Raw genomic sequence first — 20006 nt, 5'->3', positions numbered from 1 at the left:
CAATAATTGATTAATATAGCTTTGTTGGAACTTCGAAGCTGTGGGACTAAAATTAGTGTACTCCATCTTTAAATATAAAAAAATTCGTTTTTTTTTAATAAACAAAACGACAAATCTAAAAAAGCATTTATTACATTTTTCTTAAATTGTCTCTCAAAGTTGATGTGTATTTTCACTATAAATACTAGTTTCATTAATTACAAGGATAATTTAATCAAACTTTTTTTTTATTTCACATATAATTATTAAACTTAACCAATATTCTTAAACTATATAAATTTATTATTTTCTTTTATATTTAAAAGCAGAGAGAGTATAACATTTTAACTAAGTCATAATAAAAACCAACTGGTGTTGACTATAGTAAAAGGAACTATGGCAGCTTAAACACGAGATCTTCAACTCCAATTCATGTAAATAAAGCACTTTTGAAAGAATTAATTCCAATTAGGGCCAACAGATGTTCGTATTTTACCCAATCAAATAACCATATTAAAAAAATTCAAATTAAATGACCCTGATCGTGTTTTCCTTCATGATGTGTCAGTCAATAATTGAAATGGAAGAACGAAAAGGAAAGAAAGAAAGGTAATGTACCAATTATGCCCTTCACGCAAGTAATGAAGGTAATAGTTGTTTTTTTTAAAAAATAATAATAATAAAATTTCTTTAAATTATATAAATGACAATCTAGTATCTTAAAATACCATAATTTTATTAAAGTATCTAAGAACCTCTTTTTCAATAATTTTTAGTGAAAAGATCATTTTACTTTTATTGACAAGTAACTTCTTGTTTAATTTTTGTTATTCTTTTTTTAAAAAAAAGTTGTGATTAACAAAAGTTGTAAATAAAATTTTTTATTTTGAAAACTTATTTTTTAATAATAAAAATTCTATCTGACAAATTGTAATGTCTTATTCAAATATTATGATTCACAAAATAAAAATTATAATTGAAACTTATTTTTCAATAACAAATTACATTTAATAAGTTATGATTTCTTATTCAGTAATTTACAAAACAAAGTTGTAATTCCTTAACTAAAAATTATAATTGAAACTTATTATTTTTAGTAAGAGTAAAATAATCTTTTCATTAAAAAAATTATTGATAAAGAAGTTCTTAAAAACTTCATTAAAATTATTATATTTTAAAAAATTAAATTGTCATTTATATAATTTAAAAAATTTCATTATCATTTTTCCTTTTTTAAATGTTGGAATTCAATTTTCACATTTCTGTTTCCAATTCTTCATTTTTATCATACCATATAACAATGTGCAAAAACAGTCACATTCCTTTCAATACTACACCACACAATTCATTTAATTCCTTTATTTTCATCACTCATTTTCTAATTTCATAAGCTTCTATTTTGCATGATAAATACTCTCTTCAAACCATAATATAAATTATTATTAATCAACTTAATGTTAAAATCTTAATTTAAATAAAAAACAAATTCAAATCTTTCCAATTGTACCTTTGAAAAAAATAAATATAACATTTAACTTATTCAAAACACCCTTACTAATTACTTTAATGGAATATAATAAAGTGTGTAATTGAAAAAATATATATATGACCTACTCAATGCCCTGTTTTTTTTTTTTTTTTAACTAAGCGAGGTATATAGAAAACGCTTTATATTATAATTTGAAGAGAGTAAGCCCCTAATTGCAATATACTTTAACTAAAACTGGTATGCTACAAGATCAGTATTGCCAATAGCAACTAACTACGGCTAATATTCCAATTATGGTTTGCTTTACAAGAGGGCACTAGCTACCTTTGTTTGAAGCTAAAGGGTCTCTGTTGCAAGAACGATCAAACAAAAATTGCACATTCTAATTCTCAAGATAACAATAACGAATGAATTATCAACATCTAACTAGCTGTTGCTTGTTGGTCATATTTTCACAAACCGAACATCACTCTGACCGAATGCAGTTCCACAGGCAGGACACTTGCGGTGACGGAGTTCTAAGTTCCTTTGAATGCATGGATTGCAGAACAGATGATAACACTTCACAATCACAACCTGCCCAAAAAGTTATTAGACTCAATAAATTCTGCAACGCAGGGAAATTTTAGTCCCAGTAAATTTTACAACATCCTCTGGATTTTGTTGAAATTACATAGACTTTGTTAGTTATAAAATCTTAACATATCACATTGTGAAAGAAATATACATACTAGCTTTAAATTTTGCTAATATTGCACAAACCTTTGGAAAAAACGATTAAAGCATACATATATTTCCGGAGTTTTACTGAAATTACACAAATCCCATTTATATTTTAAGGGGATGTTTGTATACTATAAAAGGCCTGCATAATAAATGAAATTAATGAGAGATCTATGTAACTTATATTTAATTTCAGGATAGGATTATTTAAGTTTTAAAAATAGATGAAAAGCATGTAATTTTGACAAAACAGAGAAAATTTGCATTGGTTTTGAAAATAGAGGACGGCAATTGCTTAAAGGAAATTTTTGGGACCTAAATGCTATAAAATTGATCATTTCCACCTAAGTGACATTCCCCCTTTTACTATTTAGATCATTTTCCCATTAAGACACTTAACTATAGACTACAGAGATGTAGTTTGGTCATTTTCCAAAAATTCAGAAATTAGCAACATGAGAAAATGACCCAACTACCATCGCATTTATTATGCCTTTAGGTGAATGAATAAAATGCTTTTTCCACCAAAACACCCTTATAAAGACTGTTCGCCCCACCACATCATTGTCGTGGAGGTTGACATTTCCAACACACACCCGCCAATAACAGAGTCTCCAGTATTACCTCTTTTGGACGATCAGAACAGACGGTGCACTTGATCATGTTCTTGCAAACCCTAATTTCATCTTGAAGTTTTTGTATTGCCGTCTCTCCGGTTTCAGAACTCAGCTCATCAATTTTGCTATTTAATTCCTTGAGTTCTTCCTCAACCTTCTTTCTTGAACTCCTGTTTGACAAGGTTGATTCAACTTATACATATTCAGAAAACTAACTGTGTGGTTCCCGGAAGATAATCATCTTCCAAAAGTAAACCAGTCTATCAATTGCACAAACCCAACATATATTGCACGGATTCGGGTGCACATTATGAACTTGACAAAAAGAAAATTCAGAGCAGAAATGACAACACACTTCTTTTACAGCACTACATTCCACCTAGGGAAAGAATACCAGAAGATAGGCATATGGACTCATAAATACTATGCATCAAAGGATCATGAAATTTGCAAGTGAAACGTCCTTTAGCCCATTTTCACATCAGAGCTCATTGCAGAGATTCCCATTCTATTGCATAAAAAATGAAATAAATTAAGTCTGCCTGTGCCACAAGAAAAGCCTCTCCCACCCAGTCGTCTTCATAGAGCTTTTACCCACAACCAAGTTGAACGAGACATTTTCCTTTTTGGTTGTTACTATTCAAAAGTTTTCTTTTCAGCTTTCACCCACGGCCCTTCTCCTATTGAAGAATTTAGGAAATGGCCTATACCTTGTACTCTTTCTCTTTGATTAATTAATATATATTATATAAAGTGGTTATTAACTGATGTAGATTATGCAACTCACATGTCAAGCCAAAAAACTCAGTGAACCATTTTATAGACGAAGGGCATTCTAGTTTTGATAGAAAGCAGAACTCAGCAGGTAAGAAATAGCAATAAGGAATTGGCGCAAAGATCAAGAGAAGATAAAAGTTCTAAACTTCACTGTTTAAATTGAAATATATACTATTGACACAAATCTGACACTGATCCAGATCAGAAATCATGAAGCTTTTAAGAACGAAAAATACCTTTCAGTATCTAGCTCAATTTGGATAGCTTCCAAGTCTTTTTGAATTTGATCGTACTCCTTCTCGGAAGAAGTAACAGCAGACTTAAGCCACTTCAACTCCTTTTCAGCATCAGCCAATTCCCACTTTGCAGATTCCAGGGTTACTGCAAGGTGCTTTTCCTCTTGAGTAGATTTAATGGCTTCCAATATAAGAGCTTTCATCTGTTGGATTAAATTTAATAGTCATAAGTTGTAACCAATATAAGAAGCAGCAAAGTTGTTTGCCATGATGGCAGAGATAAATAAATAAGTGAACAGGTGCCAGGACCTGGTCTTCACTGTGTGTAATCCCCATCTTTAAAGTTCCTATTGAAGCGTTAATTTGTTGAAGCTGCTTTGCTAAGGCCTGCTTCTCAGAAAGTAAAATGCTATGTGCCTGCTTTGTCTTTACGCTCTCTGATACTAGCTGCACATAAATTGCAATATGATAAAATAAAGCCCAAGCATCCACATTATTATTGGTTAATGCCCAAGGGGGTGTGTTTCTAGCTGTATCAATAAGACCAACCTTAATATTATAGTCATCCCTCTCAGTCACCTGCTGCAACAGATGTTTGTTCTGCGTCTGCATATCTTCATATGCTTGTCCAATAGTCTGCAGGAAAAACGACAAGCAATGTAACACAAATAAGAGCGACCACAAAGAGCACAGTGACTTCTGCAGCTCATCGAGAAATTAGAAGAAATGGAGAAAACACAAGTCAGAGGGGCAACCTCAATTTCAGATATATAAGCCTCTGACTCAGAATCTTTCACTTTAATAGCCTCAGTCAGCTCCAAAATATCTCTGCGAGAAAGGATCCAGACATTCAAAACAGCATGACAAACAAACTAAATTTGCGCAAAATCTCAATTGCATTCATCTGAAGAGAATGAATTAAAACAAAGCAGCAGAAGGCAAGGATGAAATGTGTCCGGTTTTTATTCCACAATTACTCATGTGTCAAATGTCACATGATAATTAACATTAATGTAAAAGCAAGAAAAAATGTGTGCTATAAGTGACAATTGTTGCCATTAATGTAAAAGTATAAATAAATTTAATAAAATATTTAAGGAACATTTATTATGTTTAAGTTAATACATAGCTAAATCAAATCTGAAGCACTGGAGCTCAACCCTCCTCATCATACGGCTACTATTGCAAATTTTACATCTTTTTTCTGTGTAACCCATCTGTTCATAATATTTTCCAAGGAAGTTGAATCTAATATATACTAACTTATTATCTGTTCACAAGTTTACTAGGAATGAGAGGTGCCATTCTGATTTTTATGATACTTACTATTTGTTTCAGGAACTGTCCACTTGGATGATGATCGGCAGGTTGTAGTTAGTGCATTTGAAATGTGTGATCAAATGCTTTTCATATGTTGTATGTGGAGACTTGTATCTTGGTGTTGGTTGCTGGAATTCAAAATATATGGATACATATTGATGTTTTGCCTTGAGTTTCACTTGGTTCAATGTGTTGCAATGTGTTGCAATTGCTAATTGGAATTGTGGATCATTGGCACACTGACATTGGATTTAACTGAGTAATTAAATCTCAAGTACTGTTCAGGGGCTGTTCTAGTGTTCCAATATCATTTTACACATTAGGAGCATAATGAAGTAAGTTTAGCTTATCATATGATTGTTAGGATTCTAGAATTGTATGGTGACTATGCGTGCTAAGTTCAAATGATTATTTGGGCTACATAATACTAATGAGAATGGTGAACCAAGGCAATAAAAAGTGGAGAAGGACTGCTCCAATATCTAACTCCCAGGAATCATTCATGCGCATAGCTTTACACCTTTATACACATGCATTGTCCTCTTAATTGGAAAACCTTATAAACATTATTTTCGGTTATTTTTGCATTTAAGTAGGTAAACAAATTAAATTCTTTTGCTACTGATTTAGCACTCTCCATTATCAATTTAGGCTTAACTAAGCACCAATTCGCTAGGGGATTTGACCTAGGTTGCCACTAACTACATTAGTGGTACTTAGAATTTATTTGAGACTGACACAATTTATTTGAGACTGACACAACTAAGGCTTATCAAATTTGTATATTCCTTCAAGGGTTCAAATAGCATATTTGTTGACAAAAGCTTTGTCAAGGACCAAGTTTGAAGAAGTAGGAAGCAAGCTGGGAATGATTAACGGCCTTGGCCCATATTTATGCTTAACCTAATACTAAAGTTTGTTTAGTTTAGTGGCTGCTAGTTGTTCAGACTTTACCCTTTATTATTTCCAACGTATTTTACTGTATTGTTTATTATCTTTGACTATGGGAGTTAATCATTTATTGCTAGCTGTTGTGATCCTCTCCCTGTATGTACCCATCTCTCTATTTTCTCAAATTTACAGGAAAATATTTTTCCTCATTTTCCTGTTTTTTATTCCGAAAGTACCTGATTAGAGGTATCTTGTAGATATGATTATATCTCCTTATTTCTCTCCTAGAATCTGTGATATTATAGCTCATCTCTGAATCCCAGAATCCCCATTTGTATCACCAAATCACTCTGAATAAAACAATCGAGTTCTCATCCTCTCTTCAGTCAAATCGAGGATAACCTTATCTTATCTAGGATTAGTTGAGACATTATTTTAAATAATTGTACTGAGGCCACTATAAATTGCCTAAGAGTTTCTTCAAATTTTTAAATCTATCTGATGATTTTAATAAACTGTTGAGTCTGTCAACTACTCCATTCTTTTCTTTCTGATTTCCCCTCCTTTTCATTTCTCCCCCTACATCTCCTTCCCCCTTTCCTCTAGCTTGAATTGCATCAATTCTTCCATTCCAAATCAGCTGTTAATTATTTTCCATGGTTTGAATATACTGTTGAGTTCACCGTCTACTTCTTCCTCATTTTCACTATACTTCCTCCTTCTTTCTTTCCACTTCTCCCTCCTCCTGCCCTCTATCTTGTACAATATCACGAATCACAATGGCAAACTTTTGTTGCGGCAACAATAAATAAATTAAATAAAACAAATTCTTAAAAACACTCATCAATCGCATCAAATCCCCCTCAAAGAACTTAGTTGAAACAAGGGGGTTTAAAACACTCATCAACCCCACCAAAAATAACGATTAGTTGAAACAAGGGGATTTAAAACTAAGAATGTCTGGCAAAAGCCTAGGAACTATGCACCAACCAAATACGCATAAGTTTCAAAAGAGAAAACATCCACCAGGCCCTGAGCACTTTTTTTTTTCTCACTTCCAAAGTGTAGGAAGTGGGTGGACATAAAGTGCTTCAATGCATCATGACAGACCCATAAAGGATTCAGGGTAAGCATGTGTGCATCAAAAGCAGCATAGGAAAATTAAAGTGAAAAATCCCATACTATTTACAAAACTTAAACCATCTTTCTTCCAATTCCTGACAACAATAAACGTCAATACCTTCCAAAAACAACCTTAGGCTTGGAAAGGGGGAAAACAACACACTCCACTAGTTTGACATTGCAGGAAATTTGAAGCAGAGTATTCATAAACACAAACCTTTCAGAAGCCTCCAGTGTGGCCCTTAAATCCTCTATTTCAGCTTCTGCCGCAGAAAGCCTTTGCTCATAAGCAGCTTCAGTTTCATTGGCAGCTTTCACCCTCAACTCTAAACTATGCTCATCTAAAGCATTCTTCAGTACTTCAGCTTGAGCGAGAGCTTTACTTTCTGATTCTCTAATTTCTACCAAACCACTGAAATACACGTTTTGCACCACATCTGGAATGAATCATTCAACAGAACATAGGAGAAGAAAACTTGTTTTAAATCTTTTGAATGCAACAGAAGTTTTTTCTTCAGACATCATCTTATTAACCTCAGATTCCACACCTCTTTTCATGATTCTCCTGTCCATGCAAGTCCAGAAAGAATTGTAATTCCACTTTTTCCTTCTGCAGCTTTTCAATCTGCAACAGACAATAATTAGCTTCAAAAATAAGATTCAAAAATATATGTTCTAGGTAAATGCTCCTTGTGAGGGGGGAAACTGGGCAGTAAAATATTCTACCAAAAAATAAATGCTTTTCCTCTCGTCTCAACTATTTCTGACAAGAGAAGAATTCAATGAAAGAGAAAAGGACAAAAACAGGGGATAAAATATTCTAACTGTACAGCAAGACAGAAAAAAACGCAGAAAAAGAAAAGGAAACATAAACAAGACTTACCAATGTTTTTAAAGACTTTATCTCCACAGCCTGCTCGGAACATTTGTTTGCTAAGCTTTTTATTTCACTTGTCTGCATCAAAAAGAAGAATTAACCATCTACAGTGCATGCAATGTACCCAAAAAAACAATAAAATCAAATCAATTACAGCACAACAGAAAACTGATGGAAACAAGTTCCAACAGAGTATTATTCAATCACAAAATCTCCAGTGTAGGTCTAATGGATATTTACACTAGTCATAAGCAGAAAACGAAAAATCCAGCTCCTATGCTTTTAAGAGGCATAGGCTCTCCCACCAAAACTAAACAAAATCTTCTGATTTCTCTCTCTAACCAATTCCTTTACGTACCATATTCTATTAACTCTAACCGTCATGCATAAAATACATCAGTTATCCTTCACTGAATCATTGGGCTTCTTCCTAACATAAATGACCCAAGGCCATGTCTATCAAAAACAGATCATGAAGAACTTTAAAAGATACTTGAGGGGAAAAACTGTGAATTCTGACTCCTTTAAAATTTAGAATGAAGCATTGTGGTTTTCCCCCCTTTGGCTCTTTCTTTCCTAGCCCATCATATGGTCTGCTTCCAACCAGATGAAAGCAAACTTTGGCAAGATAATGGAAGCTATGGTTGTTGGTAGAAGTAAACTGCAGAACTCAGATACAAGACCTTTATGAAAGGATATGAGCATATGTTGGTAGTTGAGCCTAAGGTCAGGCCCAGGCCCATTAGTGAGAGTGTGCTTTAGTCCAGTCATGCTTAGTCACATAGCTCTGTTGATGCTCGCTTATATATGAAGTCATGACTGTACTTCAGATTGACCAATACAATTCAATTTGCTCAGAACTCAAGAACACCAAGGTAAAAAGCCTACAGAACAAATTCTGTTCAAGGTTGTCAATACAACTTGGCTTATTCTGCTGGAACATTGACACTTTACTGGATAAAAGTTGGGTGCAAAGGGGTCCAACTTTTCTGTGATACTGTTCTCACGCGTATGATCTATAACCGACCTGAACAAGGAGGATTTGGCTGAATGACAACAATTTTTGCACCTACTGGTGGAAATTTGGCAAATTCAGACACAATGCCTTGTGAGTGAAGACCTACTAACAAATTAAGTTGCACAAATACTGGATACAGCATGATATGATACATCAGATACACCAAATTTTAATACTACATCTATATATATCAAACACATTAACACCTGAAAAACAAATAATATAAAATAAAATTGATTTTAAACAAGCATTACAAAATTAAAATAAACTTGGCAAATATATCAGCTACTTTGGTCATTAGAATTGACAAACTTGGTAGCAAGACACGCAGATTGGATCTTCTCACTCACAAAATGGCAATTGCCTTTGATGTTTGGTTCTTTTGTGAAATACTAAAATAGAACTTAAATGCAATCACTTCTTGATTATGACAAAACAACTCCGTTTGGTTTTTATACTTCATATCTCAATTCCTGAAGTTGCCAAGCCATATAAGTTACAATCATGGCATGATATTCAACTCCTGCTACACTAGAACTAAATCTTCCAACTCCAAAAATATATCCTATAAAATCTTGCAAATATGTGGCTGGAGAGAAAGCAACACAAGAAAATGTGGTGGGCCCATATCCTATAAATACACTGCAACTTTTTCTCCCTATCTCTAAATGCATCACATGAAGTCAATTTTGTGAAGGATCCAAACTTTTCAATTACATTTTGTTTCATACTCTTCCATCAAATTAAATTACCCTTAATGAAGACATGACTTGCACCAAAAAGAGCTTTCTCAAACACATTATGTTGGTTTTAATTTATCAAAAAACTGTTAGTTGAGATATACTCTCAAATGAAACAATAAGCAATTTTCAGCAAATATTGCTGCTACTGTAAGCATGTTCCTTCACTTGTAAAATTTCTTAAAAATGTAAAACTGGACAGAGCATCAGAGTCAAACTAACTAGACACGTTTAAGGACCTATAACAAGAACTATAACAAGATTAGTGGAAAGTAAATAGAAACGGAACAAAAACTTGGATGATTGGGGGAGACAAACCTTCCCACTTAACAAAGATCTTAGTGAATGTGCTTTCTCACGTAAGGAAACTGCCTCATGAGCTGCATCCTTCCATCGTTTCAGTTGAGCTTCCATCATACCCATTTCCTTAGATAAGGCCGAAGCCATGACATGAAACTCAGAATTAATATCTTTTCTCCCTGAAAAATGGAACTTCGTTAGAAACTAGAAGATCCAATCCCATGCTTCATGCATCTAAACATATAACAGGTAACAAGTGGCCAAACCAGTATCCTGTATAGCTTCTTCCATCTCTATTTCAATATCATTCTTTTCAATAGTACACTTTTGCAACTGAAGCTCTAGCTCTTCAATCCTACTGTCAGAATTGTCAACCGTAAGCCTTGCAGTATCTGCAGACTCCAATTTTGAGTTCAGTTCCTTCTCCCATTTCATGATATGGACCCTTTCAGCCTGATTTTGAATTATTTTTTTTTTTTTAATTAGAAGAAAACACACAGACAAGGTAAGAAGCGAAGGGACAAAAACAGCCATGGATACACCTAAAAAGGGAAAGAAACAGGAAAGTCACTTTTAACCTGCAGAGACTCTGTCAATGCTTTATACCGCTCCAATTCAGTATTCCAATGTTGAAGTTGATCATTTACCAAAGAATATAGACGGGATGAGCGTACATACTTGTCATCAGTCAATTCATTCTGAAAATAAGAACAGAAATATTTTTCATGGCACAGAAGTAATTTTCCTCTTTACTTTTCAAGCAAATGTGATTAAACTAGAAGGATAGTCCAATCTTATAAACCTGAAGATCTTGCAAATGCCCTCTCAAGGTCAGATTGTCTTCCTGTGCTTCTTGAAGCTCTGAAAGACGGTCAGCTGCCACTATCTACGACATTACACAAGCATACATTTTCATTAGGCCAGGAAGAGAATAAATAAATAAGTGCAAAAGAAAATGCCACAGCAGACCTTTGCTTCCTCAATTGAATCTTTCAACTCGCGCAGACCCATTGTCTTGTCTGAAGGCTTTTTAGGAGATAAAGTTCCATTAACTGCATCCGAACCAGGTGATTGCATCCCTATTGATGCATCCTTCTGCATTTTCAGATTGACTAATTTTCTCCTACTCTCTTCAAGTTCAGCCATGCTTTCATCAAGCTCACCTTTCAGCACAAACAGAGGACAACATCAAATGACAATCATAGAAAGTCATCAGCTAAAACAAAATGACTGCATAATCACTAAAGTCAAAGTAAGCAACAAAACCAACAAAGTAAGCATGAGATTTCTATCAGATAACTATTGAAAATATGACTCATCTTGCATTCAGATATTTGATGGAAGATGTTCTTCTCTTCTAAAATTTTCAAGCAAGACCAGCTCTTCTGTTATTGTATCAGATAACTATTGAAAATATGACTCATCTTGCATTCAGATATTTGATGGAAGATTTTCTTCTCTTCTAAAATTTTCAAGCAAGACCAGCTCTTCTGTTATTGTATGGGTCATCATAAATTAAGAAAATGCCCTTTGCTACTCCGGATCTTAATGAAGCAATGCCCAAAATCCTTACTTCTACACCAACTTAATGCTAAAACCTGATGCTTTGACCCATATTTGCAATTGACATTTTATTTATCTTAATAAAATATTTCAAGGAAAACTTCAACTCAAAAAGTTTATGTAACAAGCGCAGGTGCAGTGAAAGGATGTCTCATTGATAGCAGTAATCAGATCGTACAATATCTCCTGGAATAAAGACAAATAAATACAGCAATAAATACTAAAGATCCTTGGAATAATTCTGATTACAACATCTCTAATAATAAAACATAGGATAAGGGTTATGTATAATGGGCCTAAGTGATAAGCCCACTCCTAACAGTTTAAATTATTAAGTGAAGGCCTATGAATAAAATTATTATAATGCCTAACATGTACCTCACATCAAAGTCCAATAGACTTTAACCTAGGCAAAAACTCAGACAATACGTCGTTCTGAAAGAGAACAATAGGAAACAAGTGGGTAGAAGTCTTGACCAATTGATCATAGAGGTTTTTAATACAATGATGCTGATAGGCAAGGTAGGACTTGTGTTGGCAGGGCCAACGTCTTCAAGACTTATGCTAGGAAAGAAGGGGAGTCAGCCCAAGACTACTCCAATCAAAACTTATATTGATGAGTAATGCTATTAGAGAGTGTCAATCAGCACCCCCCTCTTGTCTTCTTTCTTTCTTCTTCTTTTTTTTTTTTTTTGGGTTCCATCTTTGTTATTTATTTATTCTGTTAGTTATGCAAGGGCACATGATGGTTTTGGTTTTGAGGAACTTAACAATAAAGGACAATCCATTCTTAATTTCTCTCTAGTGTATGATTTCAAAATTACTAACACTTATTTCAAAAAAATTTACAAGTCTTGGAACAAAGGATGGAGAACAAAAAATTTGTAAAATTGCAAAGAATAGAGAAACAAAAAAACAAAAGATATAGAATAGGTAAGGTGCATCAAGGATGAAGAAGGAAGAGCTTTGGTTATAGATGATAATATTAAAGACAGATGGTAAACCTATTTTTACAAGCTTCTAATGATGGAGGAGGCTCATCTAGTGACTAGGAGGATTTAGAACCCATGAAGAAGAACAAAATTTGTCATTCCATTGAGGGATATACGATAGCTAAGTTAAGGAAGCTCTTAAGAAAATGACAAATGGTAAAGCCATTCAACCTAACAATATCCCTATTGTGGTATAGAAATGTTTAGGTGCTAACTAAGTTATTCAATAAGATCTTACAATCCAAGAAAATGCCTAATAAATAGAGGAGGAGCACCTTAGTTCTGATTTACAAAGATAAAGGAGATATTCAAAATTGTGCAAACTATAAAAGGATTAAGCATATGGGTCATACAATGAAATTGTGAAAAAGAGTGTTAAACAAAGGTTAAGGTCGAAAATTGGTATTTTTAAGAACCAATTTGGTTTCATGCTGAGAAGGGCTACTATAAAAGCAACTTCTCTACCAAGGGAATTAATGGAGAACTATCGAAGCAAAGGTGAAGACTTATACATGATTTGTATTGATTTGGAAAAGTCATATAATTGTGAGCCAAGAAAAATACTTTGGAAAGCATTCGAAAAGAAAGGAGTTCAGGTTGTTTTTATCAGAGCTATACAAAATATATATGAGAGGACAACAACTAGTATAAGAACATATGATGGTGAGATAAAGGACTTTCCTATAAGAATAGGCCTACATTGGGGATCATTCTTGAGCCCTTACCCGTTTGACATGGTTCTAGATGTTCTGACTGAATATATTCAAGAAAAAATTCTCAATTACATGCTTTTTGCATATGATACAGTTCTTCTTGTAAAATCAAGAGAATAGATTAACTACAAACTTGAGTTATGAAGAAGGATCTTGGAGTCAGAGTTTTTCCCAAAGTAAGAGTAAGACAAAATATATGCATTACAATTTTGATAAGAAGTCAATCAATAATAATTTGGAAGTAAAATTGGGAGATCAGGTTATACCACAAGTGGAAAAGTTTAGATATTTGAGAGCAATTATTCAACATGATGGAGAATGATAGAGATATTGCATATAGAATACAAGCTAGATGGTTTAAATAAAAAAAAGCTAAAGGAGTTATTGATATCAAAAGGTACCTAATAAGCTTAAGGGAGAGTTTTATCGAACTATTATCAGACCAACCATGTTATATCGCAGTGAATGAATGTTAAACTTTAAAGGGATAACAAGAGTATAAAGTTGGAGTAGCAAAGATGAAAATGTTGAAATGGATGTGCGAGCAGACAATATCCAAAATGAATATAAATGAGAAAAAATGAGCGTAGCATCCATGAAGGGAAAGGTGGTTTAAAAAAAAAATCGTTTGAGATGATTTAAACATGTACAAAAAAAGTCGTAGGAGGCACCAGTGAGGAAAGTAAAACAGATAGTTTTAAGCTTTTGTCGAGAGAGGTATATTTTGGTGTGACCACTCTGTAATGCTGGATAGACAACCTGAAAACATTAGTTCAGCCTTGGCAACAGAACCCATCACTGAAAGTAGACCCATTCCAGCTGAATCAGCAGTGCACAGCAGCAAAATGATTCTGAATCAGACCCTATACAGCAGCAGAATAGTGAAGGACAAGTGCAGGACGGTGGTGACAATACTGAAATATGCAAGCTCAAGGCCAATCATCAACCTCAACTCCAAATTCGACAATAGATGGTGACTTAGCATGTCCAATAGCATTGAGAAAAGGGGTAAGGTCCCATACTAGACATCCTATTTGTAGCCATACTTGCTATGACATCCTAACAAAAGATCTTCCTACAAAGCATTTGAAAATTTAAGATGCAAGCTTGGAATGATAAACATCCATAGCCCAGCTTGAGGGGGAGTGTTGGAGAGTGTCAAAGTCGAACAGCATGCCTCTCCTCTTGTTTTCTTGTTCCTTGTTTATTATTTATTTATTCTGTTATCTAGCTTATTTATCAAGTTGTCTTCTTTTTATCTGTTATCCAATTATTTAAATAGTATTAATTGGTATTATTTTTATTTGTTTATTGGATAGGATCTGTTCAGGATATGATATATTCTAAACAGATTAGTTTTTAGATTTACCTTAGATTTGTCGACTAAGCATCCATGCTAAATACTTCTTCTCTGTCACTAATAAAACTTATGAAACTAAGGAATCATCCCTGCCCAGTCTTTTTCTTCAAATGCTCATGAATAACACCAATGCAGTCTCGAATAAAATACCACAAATCACCAACAAATAAGATGAACCAAATAAACAATGTTCAATAATAAATAGCTAAAGTTTACAATAAAAAATAAATAAATAGCATACTCATAACAAATACTGACCGAAAAGTCCCACAAATTCTTGCACTGCAGCTTTTACCATTTACTTAAAATCCAAGCATATCAATAAACCCAAAGAGAAAACCTTTCCATAAATTTTTGTATACTAATAGTAAAATAGGATAAGTCGTCGTCGTCGTCTTCTTCTTCTTCTTGTTGTAATAGTAAAATAGGAGAGAAGCAGAGTTGTGCAAAATTGCCTCAATATTCATCGAATCAACTAAACTTATATAGAGACCTAAACCAATGAATTCCCTCAGAGTATTCTGACTAGCGTAAAAGAGGCAAAAAAAGGGAAAAGGTCGTTCAAAATAGAAAAGGAAGGACATCAGATTTTCACAGAACTGCCGCTTGGGGTGCCCAGGAAGGAAAAGTGCCACTGGACTTGGGTTTTGATCTTCAGTCAGATAAGGATAATAAGTTCTGATTTTAATGGAGATAGGAACTAAAAACTCTTACTCGCCAAAAATACTTATAAGCAACTTTTTGCATAACATCTTTTTCCAAAAATGGGAAAAGTTACATGATTTACAAATAAAGTTACAGTTGCAACTTCATTCAAAGAATGTCAGCAATCTCTATACCCAATATTTTCAGTTTACTAGCTGTTCAAATTACCTTTTAATTTGTTGCACATTCTGAGGTGCAGAGTCTTAAGATCATAGTCCTGTTTTTTTTTTTTTTTTTTACTTTAGCTTGCTGATTATTCCTCCATGGTGTTCAGATTGACTGGCCAATTTTGTGGCCACTGGCACCATTATTATTTGATACACTCATTCAATTTGGAAATGCAGAAGAACAGACTTCCAGGAATTCAGAGTTTATTCACTGCATTTCAGGGATATTTTCAGGCAAACTGGACTATAGTCGAACTAAAAGTTCAAACTTATCAACTCAAAATTTATCCACTTAAGTTGAAGAAAATAGTAATGGATATTACAAAAAAGTTAAATACATCAAGGCACACTGTGAAAGATAGAAAAGTTTAGAACCTGCTAAGCGTTTAATCTCAGATTGATCATGTAAGTGGCAGCTGATATAATTTTGAATAGCAACAGCATAATCATTATGCTTGACATGGAGAGCATCGATTACTTTACGTAAATTGTTTGCCTCCTCTTTCATCATATCATCAATCTTAGACATTTGAATGATAGCATCTGCAAACCCCAAAATGAGTAATCATAACAACATCCATACAGATCTCCTCAAATAATTCTACATCTTGTATTAGTGTAAAAAAAAAAAAAATCAATTACCAAACAAAAAAGGTGAACAGTATTGCTGTGAAACAGGTTAGCAAATGAGAAAATTCTGACCTTCTGAAGTTGATCCTTCCAAACCCTGGGCAATGCAGTAAGTTCTTTCAATCTGAGCATCAATGGTAACTTCAAGAATTTTCAATAACTCCCTTGTAGATGACTGACGCAGAGCAAGTGCTTCCTCAACAAACTTAATGATCTCATCAGGATTGTTGGTTTCAATGAAATCTTTTTGTATTAATCTGGAAAGGAAGATATCCTCGATGTGACATGAAGAAAGTGAATCTGAGAACAACTCAAGTCAGTCTTTGACATTTTCTCAGAAGTCCCCCAACATTAAAGAATTTGGAATAGAAGGATGTTCGCTACACACACACACACGCACGCACGCACGCACACATGGAGGTAAGCACAACTATGAATTTACCTTGAGGATTACCAAGGTGCTCCAAATTTTCAAATCCACTTTGGCCTCCCCCGGCTTGTATTCCAAGAAGGATCAGATCATCAACCAACTAAAAAGGAACAAAAGAAAGTTCAACCTACGTGCATTTTGTACATGAGTGTGACAATGAATGACTTGTCTTCCACCACTACCACTGAACACCCACTTCTATAAATGATAGTCTAATTTTAAGAGAGAATTTATGGAATCAAAAGATAAATACAAACTGAGACTAGGGACATGGGGAATAGAAGCATAATGGCAGAGAGTAACCTGACTTCCATCCACACCACCTAAAATGCAACTGCTGTAAATGATGCTGTACTTTAAAAAGAAAATTTACAGAATCTAAAGATTAGCATGGACCGAGTGGAAGCATGGGGAAGAGAAGCATAATGGTAGAACAATAACCTGACTCCAGAGTTCATTTACTGCAATTATCATGTCATCATATGAATTTTGCCTGTATTTTAGATCTCCAACTTTTACTTCAAGGTCATGTAATGCCTGTTTTTGGAGGTCTATCTGTTGAACAAGCTGCTGGTTCTGGAACTGCAAGACTCCCACATCAGCCTGCAGATACATAATCTTCCTTTTCATGCAGGTGAAACTTATAAACCATTTAATGAAAAAGAGACTCAAGACATGCAGGACAATGGCACAGCACCAAAGGAAAGAAACATTTAAGGGATCAAAGGTTATGATAGCTTACAGGATACACACATAACGAATAGTCATTTTTTCCTCCTAAATATCATGGGATCTCAGGCCCATAAAGGCTTTGCTTGTACTTTTTTAGTATGAAAAATGTAGCTACATACAGCTAATGTACAGCTGTGTGATTTTAAGATATCATGTAGCCCAAAAATTATAATGAATTTGTATCTATATTGCATGCAAAAGCATGGTGGGGAGGCTAAAGAGACTACAGAAAACGTTGGGCCAACTTGGGACACCCTTAACTTTTGTTATATTTATTCTCATCTCAAGCATACAACGTAGAAGACACCAAGTTCATCCCCACTACTACCACAGTAGCCCTAATTTTTTATTTACCCAAAGCACAAACAAGCATCCCTCACTTTTCCAGGGCTTACTCACTAAAAAATGACCATGCATTTTTTATTCTCTAGCAGGAGACAGTTTAATGTTGCCTAATTTGTGGTTCATCATGATATGTGGTATGAATACACATATGCCTAATTTCTGTACCTCAATACCTCTTCTTCCATCAGCCATTATATACTCGATTCTCTTCTTCAACTCTCTCTCTCTCTCTCTCTCTCTCTCTCTCTCTTCATTTTATTCAACAAGCCAGCACTCTTTCTCTTCCTCTGTTCAGTTCTGTTTCATCATTGTCCCATTTTAGTTTGCAAACATATGGGATTCCATTTCTATAGCTCACAAAACAATAAATATATGTAATATTTATGATATTCTTGTTATCAAAACAGTAAATATATGTAATATTTCTATAGCTCACAAAACAATAAATCAATTCTTGTTATCATAAATATTTATGATGTTTATGATATCAATATCATTTTTCACCTATAATACACCTTTATTTTTGTATTCTACTAAGTGGGCCATTGTGAGAAATGAGCCTCTTAGCTAGCTGATAAAAAGTCCAGCTTGCTATAAATTTTTTCAATATATAGATATAGATATAGATATAGATTCTTCTATCTATTTTACGCTATTTCTGCAAACCCAACCGACCCTTAGCTACAAGGGTCTAGCTTGACCATCTTGCGTTCCTAAATACTGAAGAACGCGATCATATTACCTTGCTTTACGAGACAAAACAGCAATAAGGATTAACTTACACAGCAGAAAGGAAGAGTCTTACAAATAAACCAGTTCAAAGCGAATCACAAATTTCGAAAATACCATAAATAAATATATCTAATATCTGCATTCAAAAAGAACGATGGGACTTACACATTTGTTGTTGGTTGATGGATTGGTTGAATTCCGCGCCACGGGGGAGGATACTGAACTCAAATGCGGCCTCTTCTTTTCGGGTTCATCAGACTCAACGTTTTCCATTAATTCTGAAATCAAAAAGAAAACCCAACACAGCAAATTAGAAATGAAGAAGTGCCATGTCGCTAACCAGAAGTCGTGGAAACCCAAAATCCAATCATTAAACAGGAAAAACGGCAGCCAATTTTCACGGTTACTAATGGAAATAAAGGGAAAAGGAGAGGCCGAGAGGGAAATGATGAAGACAAGTAAATGAAGAACCTGCCTATTGAACGCAAGCTTTCAATTGTTTCTTAGTTATTCAATATATAGTAGTGAACCTCGATCTTCATTGAAGAGTTAGGGTGGACTTCATTGTCAGCGAAGATAGCTCTTGTGCTGCTGAGACAGATTACCCTTGATCAAGCTCCCCCTTGCTAGAGCTGAGTGCTCGATTCTTGGTGCTTATGCTTGGGACCAAAACTTCTGGTTTCTCGATGCCCTCACATATGGCAGTAGTGCACCACCGCGTTTTTATTAAGAAAAATTATATACAACTCCCATGAAACACAATTATTTATAAATAAATTTCATAAAATTTAAAATAACATTTAACTATCTTAAAATTTAAATATAATTTAAAATTAAAGCATAATAATAATAATATTATCCTTATTTTTAATACATGATCAATTTAATTATTTAATATATAAAATTATAATTATAAAAAATTAAAATGATAATTATAAATTATGAATAAAGTAATTGTAAGTGTTAAATTTTATTAATATCATATGATCGATTTAACTATTAAATATATAAAATTATAGTTGTAAGATGTTAAAGTGATAGTTATAAATTACTGATAAGATAGTTACATATAATTAGTATTAAACTTGTAATACATTATTAATTTAACTATTGAATATATAAAATTATAATTATAAAAAAGTTAAAAAGATAATTATAAATTATTGATGAAATAGTTTATGAATTACTTAATTGATTTAATAATTTTTAATAAGGATATTATTATCTTTATAATCTAATTTTAATTACATTCGGGTTTCAAGAGTCCTGACTATAATTTTTAAATTTTTCAAAACTTATTTATAAATAAATTTATTTCAAGAAATCTGTACATAATTTTCTATTTTTATTACATGTTTTCCCAATGTAAGGGGAAAAACTGAAGTATACTTTTCTTGTTTTAATTTTATATAAAATTTTAGTTTCTCTTAATTTTATTAAGCGTTTTTTAATTATCTAACTCTAATACCAGTTAATTTGAAATAATTATTTTTTAATCATCTAACTTTAGAGAAACACCTTGGGGATATATATATATATATATATATA

General features: G+C 33.4%; 1 protein-coding gene across 4 annotated transcripts; it reads right to left on the bottom strand.

Moving 5' to 3' along the window:
• Window positions 1–1677: 1677 nt before the first annotated feature.
• Window positions 1678–19166, bottom strand: LOC129318303 (E3 ubiquitin-protein ligase BRE1-like 2). 4 transcript variants are annotated; one of them, XM_054963031.1, is made up of 20 exons: window positions 18930–19166; window positions 18624–18736; window positions 17091–17252; window positions 16662–16749; window positions 16292–16519; window positions 15965–16132; window positions 11059–11252; window positions 10892–10975; window positions 10668–10787; window positions 10356–10542; window positions 10108–10268; window positions 8038–8109; window positions 7703–7779; window positions 7372–7566; window positions 4577–4649; window positions 4371–4457; window positions 4131–4268; window positions 3822–4024; window positions 2816–2978; window positions 1678–2044 (listed from the first exon to the last, which is right to left on the bottom strand). In XM_054963031.1, the coding sequence occupies exons 2-20, from the start codon at window positions 18729–18731 to the stop codon at window positions 1913–1915; spliced, it is 2640 nt and encodes an 879-aa protein (XP_054819006.1). In that variant the 5' UTR covers window positions 18732–18736; window positions 18930–19166; the 3' UTR covers window positions 1678–1912. The 4 variants fall into 4 exon arrangements, with proteins under 4 accessions (XP_054819006.1, XP_054819005.1, XP_054819007.1 ...); XM_054963030.1 differs by having other exon boundaries at window positions 18934–19166; XM_054963032.1 differs by having other exon boundaries at window positions 18989–19166.
• Window positions 19167–20006: the final 840 nt, after the last annotated feature.

This window comes from Prosopis cineraria, unplaced genomic scaffold (genome assembly GCF_029017545.1).
Source record: "Prosopis cineraria cultivar Desert tree isolate PC_DT_omini unplaced genomic scaffold, ASM2901754v1 PC8, whole genome shotgun sequence".
Classification (NCBI taxonomy): Eukaryota; Viridiplantae; Streptophyta; class Magnoliopsida; order Fabales; family Fabaceae; genus Prosopis; species Prosopis cineraria.
Note: the sequence above shows the minus strand (reverse complement) of the source record. Positions and strands in the feature narration are given on the sequence as shown.

Coding starts and splice junctions, on each gene's coding strand:
- LOC129318303 (XM_054963031.1), bottom strand. CDS start 18,731: ATGGAAAACGTTGAGTCTGATGAACCCGAAAAGAAGAGGCCGCATTTG. Junction 10,976..11,058: donor ATTCAATTGAGGAAGCAAAG/GTCTGCTGTGGC, acceptor GTAATGTCGTAG/ATAGTGGCAGCTGACCGTCT. Junction 4,025..4,130: donor TTACACACAGTGAAGACCAG/GTCCTGGCACCT, acceptor TTAATCCAACAG/ATGAAAGCTCTTATATTGGA.